We start from the raw sequence: 22,915 nt of genomic DNA, 5'->3' as shown, positions 1-22,915 counted from the left end.
TTTTTCAGTATCCCAAAGATTTCTAATATTTCCATTGGAAAAACTGAAAAAAAAGCCTTGGAAAAAAGTCCCCCCCTCCCCCAATATTGTCCTAGACCTTTAAATCTCAAATTTTTCCAGAATATTTTAAAATGCTTGTGTTGATCAGTGTTTTCTAAAAAAAAAAAGAAGGGAAACACTCATGGAGTATTTCCCCCTAAATAATTGTTATGGGCTGGGGTAACAAAGGCCCAAACCCACTTTCCTCAGGTTCTACCCACAAAGTGGAAAAATGTCAAGGGTCGTTTTATATCAGAAAGCTTTTTTAGTTTACAGAACAAAAATTCTTAAGTGATATGTGGCTGTACTCTGAAGACCTTGTTTACTAATGTGCAGGTGACTATGTCCTAGGAGAAAAAAGTTCTACAACCACTTCTCTATGTCTGCAATCTCCTGGAATGCAACAGGGGTAGAAATTCATTTCCAAGGAAGTTAGCAAGAAGTGAAGCAGCTTAGCTCTCCAGATTGCAAGGCCTGCAAATGCATGTGGAATCACATAAATGAATGCTCCAGATTGGAGTAACTCAGCATTGTAAAGTACTATAAACCATCTGGTTGATGAATCATATTAACTGGAAGCCTATAGCCCATTTCTGTATTGCAGTGCCAACACAACACAACCTGTATTCAAGCACAACACTCTATATTAGAGTTAGTATATTATGGTTCACAAGACTGGATCACTAAATCCAAACAACATTTGAGTCACACTGTAGGAATTGGAAATATTTTTTTTTATTTGAGTTATTAAGTCAGATGTATATTACATAATTCGGCTGCACTTTCAGGTACATCCCTTTTGAGGCAGAGGGCTGAAAAACTCAGTTGTCAGGTGTGGATTTTGGATCGTAATCAATAAGACTTGTGCTGATGGTATCATACTGAAACCACGGTCCATCCCCCCTTTTCTTCATTAACCAATTAACTTCCTTCTCCTTCTTCCTGTTAAATGAAAGCAGAGAAAGATGCAGAAAGTGGTTTTACGGTGTTATTCATCGGTCCAACTCTCCACAACCTTGATAAGCCAGCAGAAGGTTTTGGGATTTTGAGAAAGGCTTGCAAACACCTCCACAAAATTGCTGCTGTTGCCGGCAGAGGCTGGAGTGGGGGAAAAGTGGGATTGGCCCCTTGCTTTGGAAGAAGAGGTGCAGTTTGGTTTCAGTTTCCAAAGGAACTGTGAATACTCACAGGGAGAGGCTGCAAGCTTAGAGACAGAAGAAATCCTGAGTCTGTGGCTAAGCTGAGGTTACATTGGCAGGCTGTGACCACCGGGAATTAGTTCAGTGCTTTGCTTGTCAGGGCTAAACTAGACATGATGGTGTTCTTGTGGTTGCCGTGGGGAAGCTGTCACCATTTTAAAGGCTTTTAAAAATGCCACAATGGACCACTCTTAACTGGGCCTGCAGTACAGTGCTCTTATGTGTCCCCATTGCACGCATTTTCAAGTGCCAAAACAACCAGGGGGGGATGGGACTTTGACACTTGATAAGGCACAGTGCAGGGATGAGTACCTCAGCACACAGCACTGTGGGCCTGCCCTCATGAGATTTCTAAATGGTATTAAAATGGCATCAGTGTCCTTGTGACAGCCAGGAGAACAGCACCACATATAGCTTGGCCCTCAGGTATGTGGTAGTGTGCCCTGAAACTCCATGTTTCCCGCCCCCCCACCGAGGGAAGAGTATCTTACCCCCATGTCTCAAGAACCAATAAACCAAAAGGAGGGTGCCATCCAAGTTAACTACTAGGGTTGCCAGCCTTCATGTGGTAGCTGAAGATTTCTTGGGATTACAACAACTGATATTCAGGCAACAGAGATCAGTTCACCTGGAGAAAATGGCTGCTTTGGAAGGTGGTCTCTATGGGATTATACGTCATGGAAGTCTTGCCTCTTCCCAAACCCCACCTTCCTCAGGCTCCACCCACAAATTATTTCCCAGCCTGGAGCTGACAATCTTAACAACTACTAAGGCCCGGTCTAAATAGCTTAGTGAATGGCTTTACCTCACAGTTGAAGCTGACAGGAAGACGACTTGACTCTGCATACTTTGCATATATTTAAGCTCCCCAATGAAGTCAGTCGTACTTGGAACCGGCACACTGTGCCCAATCCCTCTGCTTAACTATTGTTTTACTTATTAGTTAAAATATTTATATCCCTCCCTTCGCATTGGTGTGATCAAAAGCAGCATGTTATGTGAGCTTTTTCAGTGGTGGCTGGTGTTATGGAATGGCTGTGTGGAAGCACCACCAAAAGCTCCTAACTTCCTGGCATCCCGCAAGGGCTGGGAAACTGAACATTAAAGTCCGTATTTGACACCCTCTGACAGGTTTGTAAACCAGGGCTAGTTCTTGGGGATTAATAAAATGTTGTGGTTTTCTATGAGGGCATGGTTGTGGTTGTATTTTGTTGCCTCCATTGTATTTGGTTTTATTGGCTGGTAGTTGATAAACTACATCTCTTCATCAACGTCATTATCCACTCAAGCCCCCAATTTCTATTGGGTATAAATATTATAATAAAACCAAATAAATAAGCACTCCACAATATAGGGACATACATTCCTGGCATCATCTTAAGCCTGGAAAACTGCTGTTTTTAAGACCCAGGCTGGCTTTTGATGTCCAAATGTCACACCATTCCAGTAGCAAACCAAAAGCCATCCTGTAACGATTCCTGCATGTGCCACAGCATAAGAGGTTGTGTGAACAGGACCACTGATGAAATATTAGCAGGTACTTCCCACTTGCAAGATCAGCTCAGGAGCCGCTGCCCATAAACAGCATGGAGTCTCTTCCCTCAACCGTTTTCAAAATGGACATCATCTAGGCACGTGTTGAGGAGTTATGGGACCTGTTTCAGGGTAGGGCCCTAAACTAGGTGATCTTTCTGACATTCTTGACAAGTGCAGCAAAAGGTGGCCAGAGGAATTTTACAGAAGGGCACAGGAATTTTACAGCTGTGCATCGCCAAAACAGAAAATAAGAGATGGGCTGTGAAATGATTATTATGAATTTTGCTCTAGTCTTTCAATACAGCAAGGACCCCCTCATTATTTGGGCACTCAAGGCCAGGCTGGAGCGAGAAAATATTTTAATATACTGCTGCCAGTCAATTCTTCAAACCCAGATTTATGCCCTCTACAGTTCAGTTCTATTTCATTCTAATGGGAGCAGGATTTTTTCCCTGCACGAGGAATACTCTTCTGGTGGAAGAGGCCTTCTATCAGGCTTATTGCACTGAGGAAAGACACTACTGCTAGAAGAATATGAACATATGAAGCTGCCTTATACTGAATCAGACCCTCGGTCCATCAAAGTCAGTACTGTCTACTCAGACTGGCAGAGGCTCTCCAGAGTCTCAAGCTGAGGTTTTTCACACATATTTGCCTGGACCCCTTTTAGTTGGAGATGCCAGGGATTGAACTTGGGACTTTCTGCTTACCAAGCAGATGCTCTACCACTGAGCCACTGTCCCTCCCCAAAGTGTCCAACCCAAAATACAAGTTCCACCTTTGGCTCAGGAGTAAAAGCATAGTTCAGAGAGTTTCATTACAGGGGCAGGGGGAGAGAGGGTGGAGAAGGAATTAACAATACATCTTGAATCCTAATACCTTAAATCAATTTTCTCAGTTTCAATCTGAAGCCAAGCCAAGATCTTTTCATATTCCTTTTCGGGCGGGTCCAAAAGATTGCGTGCAATCCACCTAGTTATGGGATGCTGGAGAAGAGGGACAGGGAAAAAAGGAAGTTACTCCGGAACAGTGAAAATCTGTAGGGTAATGAACTGGTAGTAGCGATGCTAATTGGTGCGATGGCACAGAACATGAGAGCCAACCTAGTGTAGTGGTTAGCAAGTCGGACTGGGATCTGGGACACCCAGGTTCGAATCCCCCCCCCCCCCCCCTCAGGATCCCCACTGGGGAGAAAAGCAGAGTAGAAAGATATCAATAAAAGTTTAAAAACCACAAAGAGGAAGAAAGGTTGCTCCTGGCTTTGTATTATTGGAACTCTCTGTCTGGGGCAGTGATGCTCTGTATTCTTGGTGTTTGGGGGGGCACAGTGGGAGGGCTTCTAGTGTCCTAGCCCAACTTCCACAGGAATGCTCATGGGCTGATGGAGCAGCAAATGATTATCACCATCTTGCCCTACCAGGCAGTGGACAGAAGCCACTTCGCTTGCACCAGTTGGAAGCACTTTACCGCTTTGTAACTCCAGTTCCAGACAAAAAACCATTCCAATGGCTCATCCCCCCAGCCGCCTAAACCAGGGATGTCAAACATGCGGCCCAAGGGCAAAATCAGGCTCTGGAGGGCTTCTATCAGACCTGCAAACAAGTCTGCTTCCTTCTCCCTCTCTTGCTTCCTTCTGTATCACAGCCAGGCTTACTCAATTGCACAGGAGCAACAGAGCAAAGCCTATATTTTCTCCATTGGCTGAGGCTCCTCCTTTGGGGAGGAAGGGGAGAAGGGATAGCTTGCTTTGCCAGGCTCAGTAGCTCACACAGCAGAGCTACTGAGCCAAGCCTCTCTTCCTTCTATTGGCTGAGAAAAAAGCCAGAGCTTCCTTTGCCCAGTTCCCTGGATCACTTGGGAGAGATACAAAGAAAGCACCATTAAGACCAACAATGTATTAATCGTGTTTTATTTTCAGTTTTTCTACATCTTTAATTGTGTTTGTCTGTGTCTTTTATAAAGTTTATCTCTCTGCTACCTGGCATTACATTTTATGACACACATGACCTGGCCTGGCAAGGCCTCATTTATGTCAGATCTGGCCCTCATAACAAATGAGTTTGATGCCCCTGGTCTAAACTCCCAAGCGCTCCCTTCTCAAGCCTGCTCTGCAGCCACTGCCATTCTTTCTTCAGTCACGTACTCACCCTATGGTACTCCCAATGCTCTGGGATATAACCTTCTGGGATCTCAGCCAGTTCAGCTTCACCTAATTGGAGGAAATTATCAGTGGTTGACGTTATTCATTTGTATCTCAGGCACAAAGGCTTTCAGGCAGCTCATGTTGATCAAAAAAGCCAACAGACATTCCAGCCATTCCCAAACCCCTGGAAACAAAAAAAATCAGTCCAGCCCAGGGATGCCCAAACCTTTTGAGCCTGCCGGCACATCTGGAATTCTGACATGGCATGGCGGGTTCAGCAACAAAATGGCTGCTGCGGGAGGCGGAGCCAACTACAAAATGCTTGCCACAGCAGAACTTCAGTAACGCAATGCAGATCCCTGTGCTGTTGTGACAGCTACCACCAAAGCGACATTTAAGAAATGAACTGCCAATCAAATCTGCAATAGTCAATCAGAAGCACTGCTAGGCAAAAGCCCTCCCTGTCTTCTCCCCACCCACTTCCTAAAAGAAGACTGAAGAAGAATGAAGGTTTATACCCCGGCTTTCTCTCTGAATCAGAGACTCAGAGCAGCTTACAATCTCCTTTATCTTCTTCCCCCACAACAGACACCCTGTGAGGTGAGTGGGGCTTGAGAGAGTTCTGACAGAAGCTCCCCTTTCAAGGACAACTCTGTGAGAGCTATGGCTGACTCAAGGCCATTCCAGCAGCTGCAAGTGGAGAAGTGGGGAATCAAACCCAGTTCTCCCAGATACGAGTCTGCACATTTAGCCACTACACCAAACTGGCTCAAAAAAGAAACACTTGGCAGGCACCAGAAAAGGTGTTGCAGGGTGCCACAGCACCTGTGGGCATCATGATGGGACCCCTCATTTAGCACATAATAGCTTGCTATAGAACCAAACCAATCCCTTGCTCACTATTTCAGAGGGAAGTGCCCCAATCTGGATAGCCCAGGCTAGCCGACGCCGAGGACCTGGCCGAGGACCTGCCTACCTTAGGGACCGCCTCTCTCCATATGTTCCCCAGAGAGCACTGAGATCTAGTTCTCAAAATCTTGTAAAAATCCCTGGACCAAGGGAGGCCAGACTGAAAACAACGAGGGAGCAGGCCTTCTCAACAATGGCTCCCCAATGGTGGAATCAGCTACCAGAGGAGGTACGAGCCCTGCGAGACCTTAATCAGCTTCGCAGGGCTTGTAAAACCGTCCTCTTTCAACTTGCTTTTAAGATGGAACCCGGGTAATGACATCTAGCCATCCTTATACATGTATTGAACTGTAGCACCTTAATCTGTAATGGTTTTAACTGATTTATTTAACTTAATTTATGAATTGTAATTTAATTATATTTTAACTGTGTTTTATTGTAGTAACTGTATTCGATTGTAATCATGGTATATACCATGTCCTGTGAGCCGCCCTGAGCCTGCCTTGGCGGGGGAGGGCGGGATATAAAATAAAATTTATTATTATTATTATAGCCTGATCTCGTCAAATCTCAAAAGCTAAGCAGGGTCACCCTTGACTGGTATTTGAAAAGGGGACCTCTAAGGAATACTAGGGTCATGATGCAGAGGCTGCCAGACAATCTTAGGATCTCCTGGCTATTCTACACACAACGCCATGCAATAATTAATTAATTCAAAGATGTCCTGTTAGTAAAAGCAGGAGCAAGCACAAACAAAAGCAGAAAAGCACATGGGGAGATAAAACACAGAGAAAAAATATTTTTAAAAGCAATAAACAAATAGCAACACAAGGTAGGAACATTCAAAAGCTAGGATAAACCCAGTCCAACAAATTATAACCCATTTCTAAATGATGTAGCCAACTGGCATGAAGAAAAATGTCCTGTCTCTTTGACAGACATTTATGAAGATTTGCACGGCACAAGAGTAAATGATATCACCTGATGAATAACATCCCAATGAAGGGACAGAACTTATTTCTTCAGGCCAGCAAGTGAGCTTAATTATAAGGATGGTATGTTCATATATGACAGACCTTTAAAGAACCAAAAAAAACCCCTTGTTTCTACCAGGCAGGTTTTGCCGAGAAATGTTGCCTTTCTCAACATACTTAATGCTTCAGAACATAACGACTGTATGCAGAGCTGGCAAAAATACTCACCAATGAAGATATTGACAAGTGTTACAAAGATAGCTATGGGTATTCCAGTTAACAAAACATAGAATCTCTGTTTAGAAAAAGAGAAAAGTAAAACAGTTACATTCCAATGCACGTAATGCCTTCAGTTTTCCTACAGCCTCCAGTAAAAGTGGACCATTTTCCTATTCAGTCAATGAAATCTGATATTTGGGGAGGGGGCACCGCGATAAGCACTGTCCCTTATTCCAGCACCAAATACTTGTTTCAGGAAGGTTAACCACATTGGTCTGCAGTAGAAGAGCTGGATTCGAGTCCAGTAGCATCTTAGAGGCCAACGTGATTTCTGGATTATGAGCTTTCGAGAGTCAAAACTCCCTTCATCACAGGAGTTCTGACTCTCAAAAGGTTATACTCTGAAAATCTTGTTGGCCACTAAGGTGCTACTGGACTTGAATCCGGCTCTTCAAATACTTGGAATTTGCTGATTTTCTAAATTCTAAAACAATTACAGAGATGGAAATGGGTCTAATTTCCAACATGGAATTATTACTCCTCATTCATGCATACAGCTCTACCCAAAACTGGACTGCTTTTGATCTCTTCATTGGCAAGGAATGACTGTAGCTCAGTGGTTGAGCATCTGTGTGGCATGCAGAAGGTCCCAGGTTCAATCCCCAGCATCTCCAGGTAAAAGGATCAGGTAGGGGGTGATGTGGAAGACCTCAGCCTGAAACCCCAGAGAGCCACTGCTAGTCTGAGTAATGACTCTGATGGACCAAAGGCAGCTTTATGCGTTCAAAGAAACAATCAACACTCGTACGGAGTGTGCAACTGGGATGCCCGCTTGCTGTCCTTGCTGCTGCAAGCACCACTGCTGAAGAGACAAGCCACTTTTGAAAAAGAGTGGCTAGCCTCTTGGGCAACAGTGCTAAGTCCAAACATCAATGAAATGCTAAATGCATGGACTGACTTGCCCTTCAGACATTCATATTGATGGCTTTGGATCCCAGGCTATATCTTTAAGTCTGCCACCAGCAGAACCAAATGGTATCTTTGCCATTGGCAGAAGGCCCAAAACCCAGATTCAGGACCACAGCAATCCTGAAAACTGCCCGCAAAGCCCCAAGCTCCCTCACTTCACTGCAAAAAAGGGCAGTTATGTAGCTGTGGTGGCAGAGAGGAAAGTGGTCTGGAACTCCTGTTCCCCCCATCCTTCTGCACCAGCTAAGGAGCCACAGTGTGTGTCTAAAAACACTCCCACACCAAGAAGCTGTTTGTGAGCTACCTCTGCTGTACTTGCCAAGCTCAGGAGACCACATATATTTATCTGTGGAGGATCACTAGCCTTTTCGAGCCTTTGGGAAACCGTTTTCTGACGCAGCATGGTGAGTACAAACACAAAATGGCCACCTGGGATACGAAGGGTAAACTTTAAAAATACATTGGGAAAGGAGAGTCAGAGAAAGACTAAAACCAACATGGTAGTGGCAGCTGCCACTGAAATGTTATTTTAATCTTTACAGCCAAATGGGCAATCAGAAACCCTACTGGACAGGAAAAACCCAGCCAGCCCACTTTCTGAAAACATTTGGTGGATGCCAGCAAAGTTGTTGGTGGACACCACAGCGCCCCTGGGGGGGTCCCCATTTTAGATCTTGCCTTTTGGCTCACAAAAAAAAAAAACCAAACCACCCTGCAAAAAAGCAAAGCACCAATAAGACAGAAGAAACCAACAAGGAACCAAACCTGCAAAGAAACTCTTTGGGGCCAGAAAAGTAATCCCTCAACTGAATTCAAAGACTCCCTGGAATAAAGTTTTTGGATACCACAGAAGGTTGAAAGGGAAAGGATTCAGGCAAACAATTCCATGGCCCAGGGTCAGCAGCCAATGAGGCCTATTTTGTATGCTCAGCAGCCTGACATAGAGATGAGAAGGCATGTGGAAAAACATCCCCAAAACTGGGGGGGATTTCCCCTCCCCCCATATTTCCAAGGCCTTTCTTCTTTTCCTTTAAAAATTTTTCCAGTGGAAAAACTGGAAATTTTGGAGAGCACTGAAAAATCCTCCGATGAAATATTTTTGCTTTTAGAATGAGTGAAATGCTTTTAAAGACAAGGTAGGCATGTCGTAGATATATACAGCTCTTCAAACCAAGATGCATTTCTGCACCTAGAAAGATACCTAATCTTCATGAGGGCAACATGCATGGCTTTTGTCGCTTCTCAACAGCTGCGAGAGACATTCAGAGGAGGTTTGCCATTGTTTCCCTTTGCATTGCAGCACTGGTCTTCCTTGGTGCTCTCCCATCCAAGTATTAACCGTGGCCAACCCTGCTGAGATTCTGAACTCTAATGAGCTTGGACTGTCTGGCCTATTCAAGTTAGTGTGCTGGAAAACACCTGCCCCATAAAACTTCTCCACTATGGTTTCCCATCATTCTTCTATCTGACAAAGTCGGCTGTGCCACCCTCAAAAGCTCCTGTTGAAGTAAATCTTAGTCTTTAAGTGCCAATGGATTTTAATTTTGCTACAATAGGCTAACATGGTTCCTTATGCAGTGTGATCTATAACACATGAATGATTTTATTATGCATTTTGTTTTTAATGTTTATGTGGTTTAATTTGTTGTCGTTAGCTGCCCTGAGCCCATCAGGGGAGGGCGGGATACAAATTTGATAAAATAATTAAAAAAAACCCGAATACATGAAGCTGCTTTATACTGAAATCGACCACTTGTCTATCAAAATAAGTATTGTCCACTCAAGACTCGCAGCAGCTCTCCAGGGTCTCAGATAGAGGTCTTTCACATCACCTGCTGCCTGGTTCTTTTTAAATGAAGATGCTGGGGATTAAACGAGGCCTTTTTGAATGCTGATCAGATTCTCTATCACTAAGCCAGGGTCCCTCTTTAACAAAACGGTTACCAAAGCGGGGCATCTCCAAGCAGTAGCACAAGAAGATGCAAGAAGAAGAATTGGATTTATACCCTGCTCTTCACTTGGAATCTCAGAACAACTTACAATCTTCCTTGGTGCTCTCCCACCCAAGTACTAACCGTGGCCACCCCTGCTGAGCTAAGCTTCTGAACTCTAATAAGCTTGGGCTAGTCTGGCCTATTCAAGTTAGTGTGCTGGAAAACACCCGCACCATAAAACTTCCCCACTATGGTTTCCCATTATTCATCTATCTGGCAAAGTCGGCTGTGTCACCCTCAAAAGCTCCTGTTGAAATAAATCTTAGTCTTTAAATGCCACTGGATTTTAATTTTGCTACAATAGGCTAACATGGTTCCTTTGCATTGCAGCACTGGTTGTTTCTCTTTGCATTGCAGCACTGTTCTTCCTTGAGGGTCTTCCTCTCCCCATAACAGACACCCTCTGAAGGAGGCGGGGCTGAAAGAGCTCTGAGAGAACTGCTCTTCAAAGTACAGCTCTGAGAGAACTGAGAATGACTCAAGGTCACTCAGCTGGCTGCATGTGGAGAAGTGGGGAATCAAAACCAGTTCTCCAGAATAGAGTCCACTGCACTTAACCACTACATCAAACTGGCTCTTGAACTGGCAATGGAGGTATCTTGCTGGGGAAGGGGGTGAGAAAATACCTTCAACCAACTCCAGTGTTATCTGTACCAGCTGGAATGACCTTGGGTGAACCATAGCTTTCGTAAGAATTGTCCTTGAAAGGGCTGCTGCTGTAAAAGCTCTCTTAGCCCTACCTACCTCACAGGGTGTCTGTTTTTGGGAGGCGGGGCAGTAAAGGAGATTGTGACCACTCTGAGACTCTGAGATTCAGAATATAGGGCGGGATATAAATCCAATAACTTCTTTTTCTATCTTTATGATATAGTCAAATTTTGGGTTTACAAGTCTCAGCTTAAGGTATAAACACAGGATATTCTGCCACTGGATTTTCACTTTGTATCACTTTGAATTCTAAACCACAGCCCACCAGCTATATGTAGCTCTGCTCACCGTACGTCATTCCTTGTCTGAAGAAGTGCGCATGCACACAAAAGCTTACATTCTGAATAAAACGTTGTTGGTCTTAAAGGTGCTACTGGACTCCTACTTTGTTCTATGATTTAAAAAAATAGTTTAAGCTCACCAACAAGCGCAGGAACCGCTTATCATAAAACTCTGTCGCCTTGATGACAAACATTCTTTTCCCATGACTGCTGTGGCGCACTGGAGCTGCCAAATTAAGTCGGAACATTAGTACAAATCGGCACAAATCCTCAGATCTTTGCTAGGGTTGCCAGCCTCCAGGTGGTGGCTGGAGGTCTCCTGGGATAACAGCTGATTGTCAGGCAACAGAGATCTGTTCTCCTGGAGAAAAATGGCCACTTTGGAAGGTGGAGTCTCTTCCCAAACCCCGTCCTCCTCAGGCTCCACCCCCAAAATCTCCAGGTATTTCCCAATCTGAAGCAGGCAACCATAGCCTTGTCAGAATATGTTCTACAAGTGCACCCTCATTGGCCCAGACAATTTTTAAATTTCTTTCCACTGGGAACCCTGCAACAGCACAACAGAAACCTGATTCCTCTCTCTTCATTCATTTGCTCCTTCTCATCACCATTTATATGTCCCATTCATTCCTTTAAAAGAAAAACAAGAGCTCATTCTTTAAGCTTCGGGATAACCTTAGGAGGCCGAGAGCTCTCTAAAGCTACCCAATAAGCTTCACGCTGAACAAGAATTGAAGGTGGCTTTCCCACATCCACCATGTTCCCAGTCCTCTAACTGGCAGCATACTGGTTGTTGCGTATCTGCAATCACAACAAGGTGAAGTATCCCTTATTCCATTCCCTAGCTCATCGCTCGTTCTATATTCATTAGATCACAGGCATACATATTACAGTTTCTCACAAACTAAAAGTCAAGTTGAGGATACTATTTGAGTATCTGAAAGGCTGTCACTTAGAGGAGGGCAGAGAGCTGTTCCTGTTGGCAGCAGAGGATCTGACTTGCAATAATGGGTTTAAATTATGGTGGAAAGGTACCAGCTGGATATCAGGGTGTTGGCTTTTTTTACAGTAAGAGCAGTTCAGTAGTGGAAACAGCTGCCTAGGGAGGTGGAGAGCTCCCATTCACTGGCAGTCTTTAAACAGCGGCTGGACGAACTCTTGTCAGGGATGCTATAGGCTGAGCCTGCACTGAGCAGGGGGTTGGACTAGATGGCCTGAATGGCCCCTAACAATTCTATGATTCTAGGACTGAAACTTTCTGAATCAGCATTGGACATAATATGGGGGGAGTGCTGGAGACTCTTCTTCTTCGGCAATTGCTCTACAAGCTACAAGGCTCCAAAAGCTAGTTCCGTCACAAAGCCTTAGCATAATTCAAGCTAATCCCTTGTTTGGATCAGCAACTGGTTTTGTTTAGAAGTTTCCTTTCCACCATGGTGCTTAAGGAGGCATACTCCATTTTATCTTCATGACAACTCTGAGAGGCAGCTTAGGCTGAGAGAGAATAATAAGCCTATGGTCATACAGAGAAGTTTATGGTTGGGAGTTGGGATTTGAACCCTGGTCCTAACTGGAAACTGTAACACAGGAGTCCCCAATACTGCTGAACCTGCAAGCATCTATGACATTATGAGAACAAGCAGCGGGCGCCATAACAAAAGGACTGCAACGAAGGCTGGATCCATAAGAACATAAGAGAAGCCATGTTGGATCAGGCCAATGGCCCATCCAGTCCAACACTCTGTGTCACACAGTGACCAAAAATTTTTTTATATAGAGCTTTATAGCCACTGATGGACCTCTGCTCCATATTTTTATCTAACCCCCTCTTGAAGCTGGCTATGCTTGTAGCTGCTACCACCTCCTGTGGCAGTGAATTCCACATGTTAATCACTCTTTGGGTGAAGAAGTACCTCTTTTTATCCATTCTAACCTGACTGCTCAGCAATTTCATCGAATGCCCACAAGTTCTTGTATTGAAAGAAAGGGAGAAAAGTACTTCTTTCTCTGCCTTCTCCATCCCATGCATAATCTTGTAAATCTCTATCATGTCACCCCGCAGTCGACGTTTCTCCAAGCTAAAGAGCCCCAAGCGTTTTAACCTTTCTTCATAGGGAAAGTGTTCCAACCCTTTAATCATTCTAGTTGCCCTTTTCTGGACTTTTTCCAATGCTATAATATCCTTTTTGAGGTGCGGTAACCAGAATTGCACAGAGTATTCCAAATGAGACCGCACCATCGATTTATACAGGGGCATTATGATACTGGCTGATTTGTTTTCAGTTCCCTTCCTAATAATTCCCAGCATGGCGTTGGCCTTTTTTATAGCAAACGCACACTGTCTTGACATTTTCAGTGAGTTATCTACCACGACCCCAAGATCTCTCTCTTGGTCAGTCTCTGCCAGTTCACACCCCATCAACTTGTATTTGTAGCTGGGATTCTTGGCCCCAATGTGCATTACTTTGCACTTGGCCACATTGAACCTCATCTGCCACATTGACACCCATTCACCCAGCCTCAACAGATCCCTTTGGAGTTCCTCACAATCCTCTCTGGTTCTCACCACCCTGAACAATTTAGTGTTGTTCCAATCACAAAAACATTAGCAGACTGCAAACATATGATGGAGGGAACATTTTCGAATGGTTGTGCCTGCTGACACAAAAGTGACATTTCCTGGGTTCTTCTGCTCTAGTGAGATGAAGGAAAGCCAGGACTGGCTCTTTGCTTTAGGGAAGGAAAAAGTGGGTGCCATAAAATGCATCAGAGGCATCGTAGTGACTTTGGGTACCCTGTTGAGATGCCTGCTCTAACCATTGCACCACACTAGATTTTGATGGCAACAAGCAGTCCTTCATAACGCCATCGGAACAGGTCTTGGCCCCAGCCCTGCTACCTGCCATTGTGAGAAGCCACCCATTGCTGGAGGCCAAACTCAAGCTAAACAAACACATTTCCTAGCTTGCATTTCTTCACTGAAGCTCAGGAGCACAAAAGCCCTTGTCCAGAGCTGCCATCCTGGTTTCCCCACTCAAGGCTTCAGCCCCTGCCCCAAGCACAGCCAGCTCCTTTGCTGTCCCCCTAACGTGACACAACGTTCATCCTTTCAATGGAGCTGCAGGGCAGGCAGAAATCCATCAGGTAAAGCGCAGCAAGACCTCACCTGTTGAATTTCTACCTGTGCCGTGTTTCCTAAAGGCACAGGCGTCCTGCCAGCAAGAAAGCCGACAATCAGCCTCCCCTTTCTCTCAAGGTCAACCAGCAGAGGGGCCCCCCGCAGCCTTTCCCACCGCATACCGATTACTCCAGAGCGAGAGACAGCCCTGCCCAGCAGGGGGACGCGACCCCAGACCGCTGAGCAAGCCAAGGGTCGCCGGGACCCCAAAGCCACCGCAGCTCGCAGCAAGAGGCTCATGGCCGCCATGCCCGAATCTGGCGAACGAGGGGGAAGGTACCCAAGCTAATTCGGCCTCGGACACGGCTGAAGCCGCAGAGGCGCCATTTTGGAAATGGGCACTTGCGGCCGCCATGATTGAATCGGGCAGAACAGCGGAACGGGAGGGAGGAAGCCGTCATAGGCGCCATCTTAGAAACAGGCTGGCGGTGGGGGGAGGGAGAGAGAGAGAGAGAGAGAGAGAAAAACCCAGGTACAGCGAAAGGCATTGTGGGAAGCGAGAAGAATGTCGTCATGGTGAACGCTCGCTGCTGAGGATTGTGGGATAGAGGCAGTGCCATGGCCGTGGCTGCGCTCTGCCGCCGGTTCTCGGGCATCTTGCGGTTACCTGGAGCCGCTTCCTCCAGGTGGGCACAGAACAGGAGTCGACAGAGCAGCTTCAGATGGGAGAGCTGCTGATAGGGGCAGGGAATGCAGCGGGGTGCATTTGGCATTGGGGAGCCGGAGGAGGAAAGGCATATGAACATATGAAGCTGCCTTCTACTGAATCAGACCCCGGGTCCATCCAAGTCAGTATTGTCTACTCAGACTGGCAGCGGCCCTCCAGCTGAGTTTTTTCACGCCTATTTGCCTGGACCCTTTTTAGTTGGAGATGCCGGGGATTGAACCTGGGACCATCTGCTTGCCAAGCAGATGTTCCATCACTGAGCCACTGTCCCTCCCATAAGAACATATGAAGCTGCCTTCTACTGAATCAGACCCCCCTCGGTCCATCAAAGTCAGTATTGTCCACTCAGACTGGCAGCTGCTTTCCAGGGTCTCAAGCTGAGGTTTTTCACACCTGTTTGCCTGGACCCTTTTTAGTTGGAGATACCAGGGTTTGAACCTGGGACCTTCTGCTTGCCAAGCAGATGCTCTACCACTGAGCCACCGTCCCTCCCCAATGCCTGCCTCAAAAGCTCATTGCGGGGTGTGTGGCAGGACTGGTCTTTGCGCGGTTGGAGACTCCTTTGGCTTTCTCAAATAATGCTTCTCTTTCCTTGCCATCCAGATTAACCCACCATGTTCTGCAGAAGGAGGTGGCGAAAGTGGAGCTGCTCCCTCCCTGTGCGGCATTGCATGTCTCGTTCCCGCTGAAAGGGCTGGAGGAATTTTTTGATGATCCCAAACATTGGGGAGAAATAGAAATCAAGTCTGGTAAGAGGGGCTGGATCTAGGGTTGCCAGCTCCGGGTTGGGAAATAGCTGGAGATTTGGGGGGTGGAGCCTGATGAAGGCAGGGTTTGGGGAGGTGAGGGACTTTATGTGCAGTGTCATAGAGTCCACCTTCCAAAGTGCCATTTTCTCCAGATGACCTGTTCTCTGTCACCAGGAGATCAGTTGTAACAGTGGGAGACCTCTAGCCACCACCTGGAGGTAGGTGTGACCCTAGCTGGATCTGTCTCTTTTGATTCCTCTTTGTTGGTGGCAGGCTTGGAATCCACATGTGGCTTTTTAATATGTGGCTCTTTAATGGTGCACATGGATTCCCACAGAGCCCTGGGCAGGCTACTAAGTCTTGCCAAGGCAGTCGTTTGCCAGTTCCATTCTGACGCTTGAGACAACTTGAGCACATTTTATTTACTTAGAAAAATGTTATGCTGCTCAAGGTGGCGCAAGTGTATCTTGGATCATTGTATACTCTTATTTTTTTTAATCTCGGGGTTCTGCTTTGTAAACGTAACAATTCTACACATCTGTTATTGATTTGTATCTTTTAATTTGGGCACAGGAACTGGTTTTCCTTGGTTACCTGGCTTGGGTTTAACGCAGGAGTATAGATGGCCACAGAACCATAGATTCCACGGTCCAAGACATACAAGGGAAAGCCTTCGAACGGCTCCTGAAATCATTGCCACTGCCATAGATCCAGTGTAGAGTATGAATGGCCAACCCCAGTGCCTCCCGAATCTCTGTTCACCTTCTGATGTGCTTTCTGCAGGAGATTCTTGGACAGTGGAACAGCTTCGAGGCAAGAGCAGTGGGGATCTGCATAAACTTTGGTGAGTAATTTTTTGAGTAAGGGAATGGCTCTTGTCTCTTTTAAGAGGACTCAGTTTGTCTGCAAGAGGCTGCCCAGAGGTCCTGGCACTCCATAACAATTCTCAGAATCTGCATTAATTTCATTTGTGGTTGTGCTGCCTCTGAAAACAGATTGGCTGAGCAGTTGTAATCTCTAGAGATACCATAATTTGCTATATTATAATACGTTATGTATTACGTATCTTAAGCTGCCCAGAGTCCTGCTTGCAGGGAATGGAGCGGTTAGAAATCAAACAAACTAAATCAAGGGAGTGAAAAGTTTTGCAGCCCAACTTCTGTGAGGGAGTGGAAAGCTAAGTTTGGAGGGAGCCGAAGCCTTACATAGGGCATGGCCGAGGCCTTGGAGACCCTGGAGCCCAAGGAACGAAAGGATGAAAGGCCCAGAGGCAAGGAAATAGAAGGAGGGTGCAGAGTAGGTAATAAGTACAGAAAGTACAGAGCCAGATGGGAGAGAAAAAGGCTAGAGAGGGGGGGAGTGTGACAAAGAAACAGCATAGAATGAGGCAGAGCTGAATTCAGGCATGCTAAAGGGCCATTTTGTAGATAAAGAAGCGAGACAACATGTTCTGAAAAATAAGGGCCTTGGAGAAGCATGGGTGGGGGGAGCCCTGGAAAGGGGACACCATGGAGACAGCTCGACTGGAGCAAAACTACAAAGAGTGCCTGGAGACGGGAGGAGCTGTGTACTGTTGCCAGGGTGAGCAGGCAGGGGAGGGAGCCACCGAGGCTTATGAGGCTGCTGCGTCTGGAGTGTTGGCCTAACCAGAATTCTCCCAGTTGTGGTTTCTATAACCCTGTGACCTGAACCGGGCCCCGAGGGTCAAGAAGAAAGGGTTAATTTCACTTATTGATTGGAAACGGCTGCAAGACCAATGGTCTCAGAAGCATACCAAGGTGGCAGTGTAATGAGCTTCTGTCTATCGATAACACAGATGATGTTCCTTTACAAAGAGCCAGGGCTTTTTTTTTTTTGGTAGCAGGCACTCCATTGCATATTAGGCCACACACCCTGATGCAGCCAATCCTCCCGGAGCTTACCATAGGCCCTGTAAGAAGAGCCCTGTAAGCTCTTGGAGGATTGGCTACATCATGGGGGCATGGCCTAATATGCAAAGGAGTTCCTGCTACAAAAAAAAAAAAAGCCCTGCAAAGAAGTGACCATTCAACTCGGTCGATGCTCTCAGGAACAAATCCTCGCTGTGCTCGCCTGATGTTCCTGACTGACATTGCCTCTTTGAACCAGGTATGTTCTCCTCAAGGAACGGAACATGCTCCTGACCATGGAGCAAGAAGCTAAACGGCAGAGGCTGCCGATGCCAAGCCCGGAACGGTTAGAGAAGGTAAGTTAGGACTGTGAGGATCGCAAGCCGTAATTTGTTCCGTGCGTGGCTTTGCAGTCTTGTTTGATGTTCTGGCTTGACTTTTCGAGGAAGGGAGATAGACCGGAGAAGAGGAAGCTTCAGGCTTATCCCACAAGACCCTGCAACTCCTCCTTTGCTTTGGCTTCACCTTGCCGTGGGCTTGCCTACAGCAGTGACCCTGTACAGCAGGGGTTCCCAATGCAGTGCCCATGGCACCTGCTGCCACCTTTCCTAACATCAGAAACACAGGGGATTGCAAGAAAGTTTTATTCAGAATGTAAGCTTTCGTGTGCATGCCCACTTCATCAGATAATGAAATGGGGTACGGTGAGCAGTGCTACATATAGCTGGTGGGCTGTGGTTAAGCATGCGAAGTAGTACAAAGTTAGAATCCAGTGGCAAAATAGTAAAATTAACAAATTGAAAGAATAACGTTTGGTCTGAATAGCATTTGCAGGGGACAACAACAAAGGCAGTAAACATGTCAGAATTGGAGGATGATGGTGAGAGTGTCACAAGGCAATAAATGCAGAGTCTGTTAATTGCTCTGCTGCGCCTCAAGCCTGGGTTAAACTGGGTTCCTTATACATTACGTGGACAGGAACACCTCTGAAAAAAAACATGTTCTCAGTTTAATCCAGGCTTGAGGAGCAACAGAGCAATTAACAGACTTTGCATTTATTGCCTTGTGACCAGGGGTGGCATTCTAGCAGGAGCTCCTTTGCATATTAGGCCACACACCCCTGATATAGCCAATCCTCCAAGAGCTTACAAGGCTCTTTTTTTGTAAGCTGATGGAGGATTGGCTACATCAGGGGTGTGTGGCCTAATACGCAAAGGAGCTCCTGCTAGAATTCCACCCCTGCTTGTGACACTCACCCCATCCTCCTGTTTATTGCCTTTGTTGTGAACTGCTCTCCCCTTTTCCCCATTCCCCTTTTTTCTCTTCTCTATCCCTATTGAAAATTTAAAATAAATAAAAATCTAGATATAAGAAACTTACATCCCCTAAGCCAGGGGTGGCCAACGGTAGCTCTCCAGATGTTGTTTTTTTGCCTACAATTCCCTTCAGCCCCAGCCAGCATGGCCAGTGGCTGGGGCCGATGGGAGTTGTAGGCAAAAAGCATCTGGAGAGCTACCGTTGGCCACCCCTTACAGAAGCACTTCCTCACTGTTCTTGTTTATGTCTATGCAGCTCGTTTTAATAGATTTCCCCTCCGAGGTGGGCCTTAGCTTCCAATTCGCAGGCAGCCCACGGTCCATAAAGCGAATCTTGTCATGAGGCCACCTGCTTCGTATCTGTTCTGCTGAAAGCCATTCAGTGGATGGAGTTCTCCTGGGCTCCACCTATTCAGCAAACGTTGCAGCTTCCAAGCGGAGATTCCTCTTTTGTATCCTTTAGGTTGAAACGTCTATGGAGAGGATGGACCAGGTCATTAAGGAAAGGGAAGACGCTTTGCGGCTCTTGCAGACGGGCCAGGAGAAAGAGTGGCCAGGCGAATGGAGATACGACTTCTTGGGACGCGTCCTTTGGTACGTGAGAGACTGCTGGCGTTTTAGACCTGCGGCACGTTTGGTTACAGGCTGCATGCCAAGCCCAGCTCCAGGGTAGAGCACAACCCAGATCCTAGGCTCAGTCCTTAGCATTGCACCTCCCTCCCAGGGTGTCTGTTGTGGGGAGGGGAAGGGAAAGGAGATTGTAAGCCGCTCTGAGACCCCAAGTGAAGGGCAGGGTATAAATCCAGTCTCCTGCTCTAAGAATAGACAGTGCTGACCTTGATGGACCAGTGATCTGATTCATTACAAAGCAGTTTCCTGTGTTCCAGAGAGCTGCTTCCTGCTGGAGGGAGATGCAACTGAGCCAGATAGACCAATGACCCGGTATGGGATAAGGTTGCTTAGCACTTTCAAAGAAAGCAGCTGGTGAGAAAAGCATCCCTATAGATTTTCATCAAGACACGAAGAAAAGTATTCCCGTTTGAGTGTTCAGAATTTCAGACCCAGATCTGTACAGTTTCCTGTCGCTGCCAAGGATCTAGCGAAGCAGCAAGAGCGTGAAAGGAGGAGCCCCCTTCCATTGGTTCAGGCAGCCTGTGTGCTGGTTAGCGTGTTAGAGTAGGATCCGGGAGACCCAGGTTTGAATCCCAGCTCACCCAGGTGGCCTCGGCCCACTCACTCTCTCTCAGCCTAGCCTACCTCACAGAGTTGATGTGAGGGTAAAATGGAGGTGAGAAGAACGATGGAAGTTGCGTTGGGGAGAAAGGTGGGGGGTGAATGAAGCGCCCTGACTTGGGTGGCCCAGCCGAGCCCCATCTCTTCCTGTCTTGTAAGCTAAGCAGAGTCAGCCCTGGTTAGTCCTCGGGTGGGAGGACCCCAAGCAAGCCCAGGGTTGCTGCCGAGGGGCAGGCAGTGGCAAGCCACCTCTGCTCCTCTCTTGCCTTGAAAGCCTGACGAGGTCACCATTTGTCAAACGTGGCTTCGGTCCTTTCCACCACCAGTAAAGTGAAGTGAATTTACTTCACCAGTAGGCAAAGTAAATAAAAACGTCTACAGTTTGGTTCCTTTTCCTCCTTGATTATGGTTAGGAGTTCTCCTGTGGTTGCTTGGATCACTTGTAGGGTTGCCAACCTCCAGGTGGTAGACTTGGAGAAAACGGTGTTATAAGTGAAAAATTACCAACATTAAATGACTGTTCCTCGCGAGAAGTACTGAACGCACATACCAATCTACAGGAATTTAATTCACCAATCTAATTCAGATTAGAAAGAGAGACTGCAAAGCAAATTTATCATCTGCTGAAATAGCACCAGGATGTTAATTTTATTGATTTTATTAATTTTAGAATCTTAATTAAACTGTTAAATTAGTTACTGTTTTGAACATTATTGTTTAAGTTAATGTATTGACTTGATGTTGTTAGCCACCCTGAGCCTGCTTCGGCGGGGAGGGCGGGATACAAATAAAATGATGATGATGATGAGTAATTCTATATATAGTCCTCCTGCATAGGAAAAGCACTTAATACATGAAAAATATAGGAAGGTGCCAGAATTTTCTCATCCGGAAGAACATGTGAATGTGATACGATTCCGGTAAAGTTCATTTTTCGAATGCAATTCTTCATCTGACAAAAGAAGGTCGTTTTCTGGAACCACAGCTCAATTCATTATGCTTAGGTCAATTTCATTAGGCAACAGTTCTCTATGAGCAGCCAATGCCGCAAGCTGAGAGCAATTAATCTGGAACCAGTGCTCTGTACCAGAGGTGGCCAACAGTAGCTCTCCAGATTTTTTTGCCTACAACTCCCATCAGCCCCAACTGTTGGCCATGCTGGCTGGGGCTGATGGGAGTTGTAGGCAAAAAAAAAAACCATCTGGAGAGCTACCGTTGGCCACCCCTGCTCTATACTTTATGATGGCAATGTTGCTGATCAGTTTACTCAAGGCAGGCACTATTGGTTCTCGCAGTGGAACACTTTTACGACTGGTCCACCCGCCCTGTTTGTGAGGAAAATGAAGCGCTGCTCTGTCAGGAATATCCACAAACGTCTAAGTATTGGTCCCCTGTTCACTCTGGCAGCCACTACCTTTGACTAGTCAGGCTGGATCAGCTGCTGCCAAAGCAAACGTGAAGCTAAAGTTGATATGAACAGCAGACATTGTAACCCTTCGCTTTTTCAGAATGCTCTAACGTAACTTTAAATGTGCGTCAAAGACGGCGGAGAGTGAAGGATATCTGCCATGCCTGTCTTACCTTTCTCCCAATCTAAACAGCATCGTGATGCCCAGTCCACAAACTGGGGCGTGAAGGCTTAGTTGCTCTTGTCATTCACTTCTGATTTCTCTCATTGGCAGGTACACTTTCAAAGAATGGCCAATACCCTGGCACCTGAACAGAAAGCACAACAGGAAGCGATTCTACTTTCTGAAAAACGTCGAGCATTTTAATAGGTAAAACAGGGAACTTGTATTTTTTTTTGCTTTCCCTTGTCCCAGCTGCACTGCCACCTTCTTGAATGGGGAGAACAAAATGAGCTCTGTTATTTCTTACTTATCACTTCTAGTAATTTCTGATGGGTTTATTTTTTTTTTTAACCTTTCAGGCTCCGCCTTGAAAAATATTTGCGTGAGCAATGCAAGAAGAGACGCCGGGAGAGAGAAACACAGAAGAAGCTCCTGAAGAAATTCCCTCATCTTGCCGAAAAGTCTCAGAGTTAACGTGGAGTTGAAAACGTTCCGGGTTGGGGAAGACTAAATGGTGTGACAGTCTCCCTGAGCTGCAGTGTGATACAAATACTAGTTCCAAGAACTGATTGTAAATGGACAAATACTCTGATTCCAGTAACACCCTCAGTGGGTTTTTTTTTTCTTACCAAAATAAAGTTGTTCCATTGCCCATGAAGTATTTGTTTATATCCATTAAGTATTTTTATTTATTGCCCATGAAATATTTTATTTACTTCTCTCCGTGCAGTCCCTAAACAGCTTACATTATTCTCCTCTCTTTTATCCTCATGAGTCTGTGAGGTAGCTTAGGCTGAGTGTGGGTAGCCCAAAGTACAAGCAAAGGAGACCTGGGGTAATTATGTGACTAAAGAATGAAAGAAGAGCCCCATGGTGACAAAAGACACTGAGCCTAGGAGTAGAAGGATCATATTTCAATCCAAAGGAAGGCAATAAGACATCCTGACAGCTAGAATACTATTCTTTTTCCCCCTCTTGGAATTTATTTCAGACATGGGGCCATTGCTCTGAGATTTATGCGAGCTGAAGACTGAGGCTACCCGAAACTGGATATTATCGATCACCGGCACAGCTCTGCTTCCTTAAGGTGGTCAAGTCGAAAGTGGCCAGAGAAGAAGACCTAATGTAATCCCCCCCAGGGGCTTTCCCGCTTTTCACCCTCCCTAAAAGGGAGTTCACTTCCTCGCAGGTGACAGGATCCCAGGATGGAATATCCTGTTAGCAACTTCGCTCGTAGGGTGGGGCAAGAGGGCTCTTCAGAGGCATATATCCTCTGAAAGTGTTCCACCCACTCTGCAGCAGTAATGACCGTGAATAAAGAACTACTACTACTACTACTACAGAGAAGAATACTGTGTGCTG

The 22,915-nt window shown here is 46.1% G+C and overlaps 2 protein-coding genes across 2 annotated transcripts; one reads left to right on the top strand and one right to left on the bottom strand.

Moving 5' to 3' along the window:
• Window positions 1-758: 758 nt before the first annotated feature.
• NDUFB5 (NADH:ubiquinone oxidoreductase subunit B5) lies at window positions 759-14,573 on the bottom strand. The gene is made up of 6 exons (XM_060242557.1): window positions 14,272-14,573; window positions 11,112-11,197; window positions 7,029-7,095; window positions 4,922-4,983; window positions 3,654-3,760; window positions 759-981 (listed from the first exon to the last, which is right to left on the bottom strand). Exons 1-6 carry the CDS (start codon window positions 14,396-14,398, stop codon window positions 861-863), a joined length of 570 nt encoding a protein of 189 aa, XP_060098540.1. The 5' UTR covers window positions 14,399-14,573; the 3' UTR covers window positions 759-860.
• Window positions 14,546-22,205, top strand: MRPL47 (mitochondrial ribosomal protein L47). The gene is made up of 7 exons (XM_060242556.1): window positions 14,546-14,775; window positions 15,420-15,565; window positions 16,349-16,409; window positions 17,693-17,789; window positions 19,213-19,343; window positions 21,665-21,760; window positions 21,913-22,205. Exons 1-7 carry the CDS (start codon window positions 14,708-14,710, stop codon window positions 22,025-22,027), a joined length of 714 nt encoding a protein of 237 aa, XP_060098539.1. The 5' UTR covers window positions 14,546-14,707; the 3' UTR covers window positions 22,028-22,205.
• Window positions 22,206-22,915: the final 710 nt, after the last annotated feature.

This window comes from Heteronotia binoei, chromosome 6 (assembly GCF_032191835.1).
Source record: "Heteronotia binoei isolate CCM8104 ecotype False Entrance Well chromosome 6, APGP_CSIRO_Hbin_v1, whole genome shotgun sequence".
NCBI lineage: Eukaryota > Metazoa > Chordata > Lepidosauria > Squamata > Gekkonidae > Heteronotia > Heteronotia binoei.
The sequence above is the reverse complement of the archived record's forward strand: the minus strand, read 5'-3'. Positions and strand labels throughout refer to the sequence as shown.